Genomic DNA, 5,000 nt, shown 5'->3' with positions numbered 1-5,000 from the left:
CTCCTCCTCCTCCACCTCTACCTCCGTATCCTCCTCCTCCTCTTCCTCCTCCTTCTTCTCCTCCTCTTCCTCCTCCTCCTTCTCCTCCTCTTCCTCCTCCTCCTCGCTCCGCAAATGAAGCAGGTGCCAGAGCTGCCAGAGATGAAGACAATCCCATCGAGACAGAAGGCATGAGATCAATGTCGGAGCACCCTACTCGTGTCTCTTCTGTCTGTCATATTGTGTCACTGTCCAAGAACACCACCTGTCTGTCTGTCTGTCTGTCTGTCTGTCTGTCTGTCTGTCTGTCTGTCTGTCGGAGCACCCTACTCGTGCCTCTTCTGTCTGTCATATTGTGTCACTGTCCCAGAACACCACCTGTCTGTTTGTCTGTCTGTCTGTCTGTCTGTCTGTCTGTCTGTCTGTCTGTCTGTCTGTCTGTCTGTCTGGTGGAACACCCAATCCTGCTGTTTGTCTCTTCATCGTGTCATATTGTTACACTGTCTCATAACACCATCCGTCTGTCTGTTTGTCTGTCCACCCCACCTTCCTGGGTCTGTCTGTCGTAATGTTTCACGGTCTCATAACACCATCCGTCTGTCTGTTTGTCTGTCCACCCCACCTTCCTGGGTCTGTCTGTCGTAATGTTTCACGGTCTCATAACACCATCCGTCTGTCTGTTTGTCTGTCCACCCCACCTTCCTGGGTCTGTCTGTCGTAATGTTTCACGGTCTCATAACACCATCCGTCTGTCTGTTTGTCTGTCCACCCCACCTTCCTGGGTCTGTCTGTCGTAATGTTTCACGGTCTCATAACACCATCCGTCTGTCTGTTTGTCTGTCCACCCCACCTTCCTGGGTCTGTCTGTCGTAATGTTTCACGGTCTCATAACACCATCCGTCTGTCTGTTTGTCTGTCCACCCCACCTTCCTGGGTCTGTCTGTCGTAATGTTTCACGGTCTCATAACACCACCCGTCTGTCTGTTTGTCTGTCCACCCCACCTTCCTGGGTCTGTCTGTCGTAATGTTTCACGGTCTCATAACACCATCCGTCTGTCTGTTTGTCTGTCCACCCCACCTTCCTGGGTCTGTCTGTCGTAATGTTTCACGGTCTCATAACACCACCCGTCTGTCTGTTTGTCTGTCCACCCCACCTTCCTGGGTCTGTCTGTCGTAATGTTTCACGGTCTCATAACACCATCCGTCTGTCTGTTTGTCTGTCCACCCCACCTTCCTGGGTCTGTCTGTCGTAATGTTTCACGGTCTCATAACACCATCCGTCTGTCTGTTTGTCTGTCCACCCCACCTTCCTGGGTCTGTCTGTCGTAATGTTTCACGGTCTCATAACACCATCCGTCTGTCTGTTTGTCTGTCCACCCCACCTTCCTGGGTCTGTCTGTCGTAATGTTTCACGGTCTCATAACACCATCCGTCTGTCTGTTTGTCTGTCCACCCCACCTTCCTGGGTCTGTCTGTCGTAATGTTTCACGGTCTCATAACACCATCCGTCTGTCTGTTTGTCTGTCCACCCCACCTTCCTGGGTCTGTCTGTCGTAATGTTTCACGGTCTCATAACACCACCCGTCTGTCTGTTTGTCTGTCCACCCCACCTTCCTGGGTCTGTCTGTCGTAATGTTTCACGGTCTCATAACACCACCCGTCTGTCTGTTTGTCTGTCCACCCCACCTTCCTGGGTCTGTCTGTCGTAATGTTTCACGGTCTCATAACACCATCCGTCTGTCTGTTTGTCTGTCCACCCCACCTTCCTGGGTCTGTCTGTCTGTCTGTTTCACGGTCTCATAACACCATCCGTCTGTCTGTTTGTCTGTCCACCCCACCTTCCTGGGTCTGTCTGTCGTAATGTTTCACGGTCTCATAACACCATCCGTCTGTCTGTTTGTCTGTCCACCCCACCTTCCTGGGTCTGTCTGTCGTAATGTTTCACGGTCTCATAACACCATCCGTCTGTCTGTTTGTCTGTCCACCCCACCTTCCTGGGTCTGTCTGTCGTAATGTTTCACGGTCTCATAACACCATCCGTCTGTCTGTTTGTCTGTCCACCCCACCTTCCTGGGTCTGTCTGTCGTAATGTTTCACGGTCTCATAACACCATCCGTCTGTCTGTTTGTCTGTCCACCCCACCTTCCTGGGTCTGTCTGTCGTAATGTTTCACGGTCTCATAACACCACCCGTCTGTCTGTTTGTGACTTTGTCTCTGTGTGTCTCTCTCATTCACGGACCAAGCACCTGCACTCCATCTGGTTATTCGCCGTCTGTCCGTCTGTCTATCTGTCTGTCTGTCTCTGTATGTGTCTGTTTGTGTCCGTCTGTGTCCATATGTATCTGTATGTATATCTTACCAGATTTGGCTACAGTTTTTAGTTATTTCGGACCGATGTCCTTTTCTTACTGTCAATCCTTCTGTTTGTACTTTCTCGCGCCTTGTTCAATCACCTTTTCTGTTATCTTCATACAGTATGGGTCTTGTGCTGCATGTGGTTACTCATTCATTCCCTTGTAAGCATTCTTCTTTCTTTAATTGTGTATCTCGTTTTGATCTCGTTTGACTCTTTATCACTAAGAACCACATGTCGTGATCGCCTTCCTAAAACAAGACGTCCCATCATAACAACTATGTATTAATCACTAATAATTGTTGTTTGAAGTAGTTTCAATTAGCAGCATAAAGTCCTGCAATAATAATTCCAAAAATCATGAAATCAACATGTAGGAACCAAAGATTAACGTGAAGTAATGAGCATGAAAAGCATCACAGATGAAGACAGGTGGTTGTGGTGGGAATAGCTTACATCGTTACCACACTCATCCCTGTAATAGCGAAGTCCTGAGAAGTAGAGCTCTATTTCAGCCCGTCGTCGTCCACTGAAATAGAGCTGTGTTCCTGGGACCCATCGGGGGTCTTTGTGTTTCCATACCTCGCTCCATTTCACTCTCAACGACGACGACGACGTCCTCGAGTTCAAACTCAACTCAACTGAGAAAGTCGATTCAGCGTCCGGTTGAGTTCAGGAGGCGGGCAGGAGCTCAAACCGAAATGTCATTTGAAAAAACTCAAATGTCATGTGAGTCACTGTGTCGCAGCGTGACGTGTCATGAGCTGTCTGTCGTCTCCACGCTGTGCATCGCCACGCTCGCACAACATTGTTGAGTTTGATGACGTGTGCGTTTTCTTGCTATGCAACAGGGGGATTTATTTTAGTATTTGTTGCGCGTGTGCATGTGTGTGTGTGCTTGTGTTTGTGTGTGTGTGTCTGCGTGCGTGCGTGTGTGCGTGTGTGTGTGTGTACTTGTGTTTGTGTGTGCGTGTGTGTGTGTGTGTGCGTGCTTGTGTGTGTGTGCGTGCCGTGCGTGTCCAGTACGTGGGGTGAACACACATGTTTATGTGTGTCTGCATGTCTCCATTCCCTAAACCAATATCAAGCGAGCGAGTTACCAAAGCAACCATTTTGGTTCATGCCAACATCATCCAAAAACCCCTGCGGACCAATCACGTTCATATCCTCACCGATGAATACACAACAGAGTAATCCACGTGTACATACTAGGCAGCTCTGCATGTCTTCATGTGCTGGCTCGGTGTTTGCCGTTCCCTGACGGCCCCCTCCGCTCTGTGCTCTCTGTCCCCAGGATGACTACATCCCTTATCCCAGGATAGAGGAGGTAAGACAGTCTAACATTTAGCCGCGCCCCCCCCACCCCGGGCCCGTGTCTGCCTTTACACAGCCGAGCTGGCCGACGTGAAATCTACGCATGTTAATGAGATTATTCAAATTTTGTTCTTCTCTATTCAAATGAGGGGGAGATGTAAATTTGGCGCTCATGAGCACAAAAGCGATGTACACAGAAAAACACAGCGCACACGACACAGAGACGCACAACACTCGCACGCAGGGCGCTCAGACTCAAAACACGCAAATCCAAATCCCCGTACACCAGCAGAACCCTGAAATACACACTAACCCTACCGTCACTAATTACCAATTATTCATGTGAATCCAAGGCCGATCACATAATCAGACGCAATCTCAGGGATTTCAGATCTAATAATACGTCTGGCCTGTCTCCGGGCGCTGTGGGTGATTGACAGGTGTTGGAGAGGGGCGGGCCTTACCCGCAGGTGATCCTCCCCGAGTTCGGCGGCTACTGGATCGAGGAGCCGCGGGAGGGGGGGCCCGGTGTCGGCCCCCAGGCCTCCGTCGAGACACGCCCCGAGGCCGGGGAGCTGGAGGAGGGCGGAGGAGGAGGAGGAGGAGGAGGAGGAGATGGAGGAGGAGGAGGAGAGGGAGGAGATGGAGGAGATGGAGGAGAAGAGAGGGATGCTTACGGGTATCACCTGGAGGACGTGAACGACGCGGCGCGGGCGTATCGCAAACACTTCCTGGGCAGGGTGAGAGTGACGCTGGCCTGGCTCCCTCCCAGACCGGCACCCACCCACCCACACACACACACACACTCCCTCCCCGGGAGGAGCCGACCCAGATAGCCTCAATCCGGGGGGCTCTTTGAAAGGGGTTTTCAGGACGGAATGATTCTGAAAGCGGTTTTCATTTGAAAGTCTAATCGATCTTTGAAACGCCTCCCCTTTATTCTTAAATGGGATTGCCACAGCGTGCGGTGGATTCGTAACGCAATGGAAGATATTATAAAATCCGAACAATGAAACCAAATTGGCCCTGTTGGTTTGCACTTAGTAAACATACATGTGTCGTCGTTAAGTCGTCCTCCAAGTAGGACAGCCTTTGCAGCGTCCATTTTATAGGGTTCCTACTGATCTCTTTGTGCACAGATAATTGAGCGTAGAACTTGGTAAAGTAGCGTTAGAGTCTTGGTGTGGTTGTTGTCGTTGGTTACTTCTAAATTATACACAGAAGGAGCTCATGGGTTACATACGAATGGAAACCGACCAATCAGCCGTCACCCTTTGTTTGTTTCAGGAGCACTTTAACTTCACATGCACCTCCTGTAGCCACGGCAACCTGTTGCTCTCTGTGAGACACGAG

General features: G+C 50.3%; 1 protein-coding gene across 5 annotated transcripts in view; it reads left to right on the top strand.

The window, feature by feature from the left end:
• Positions 1-5,000, top strand: part of LOC115546700 (rap1 GTPase-activating protein 2) — a 47,534-nt gene that overhangs the window by 27,323 nt on the left and 15,211 nt on the right. For 3 of the 5 annotated variants that reach the window (XM_030360390.1, XM_030360389.1, XM_030360392.1), the window contains 4 exons: positions 121-168; positions 3,628-3,660; positions 4,088-4,387; positions 4,935-5,000. The exon at positions 4,935-5,000 is cut by the window's right edge and continues 38 nt beyond it. In XM_030360390.1, coding sequence (XP_030216250.1) covers positions 121-168; positions 3,628-3,660; positions 4,088-4,387; positions 4,935-5,000 — 447 coding nt within the window. The remainder of the gene's footprint in view (positions 1-120; positions 169-3,627; positions 3,661-4,087; positions 4,388-4,934) is intronic. The other 2 variants (XM_030360391.1, XM_030360393.1) reach the window with 2 other exon arrangements.

The sequence above is a fragment of the Gadus morhua genome, chromosome 7, assembly GCF_902167405.1.
Source record: "Gadus morhua chromosome 7, gadMor3.0, whole genome shotgun sequence".
Classification (NCBI taxonomy): Eukaryota; Metazoa; Chordata; class Actinopteri; order Gadiformes; family Gadidae; genus Gadus; species Gadus morhua.
The sequence above is the reverse complement of the archived record's forward strand: the minus strand, read 5'-3'. Positions and strand labels throughout refer to the sequence as shown.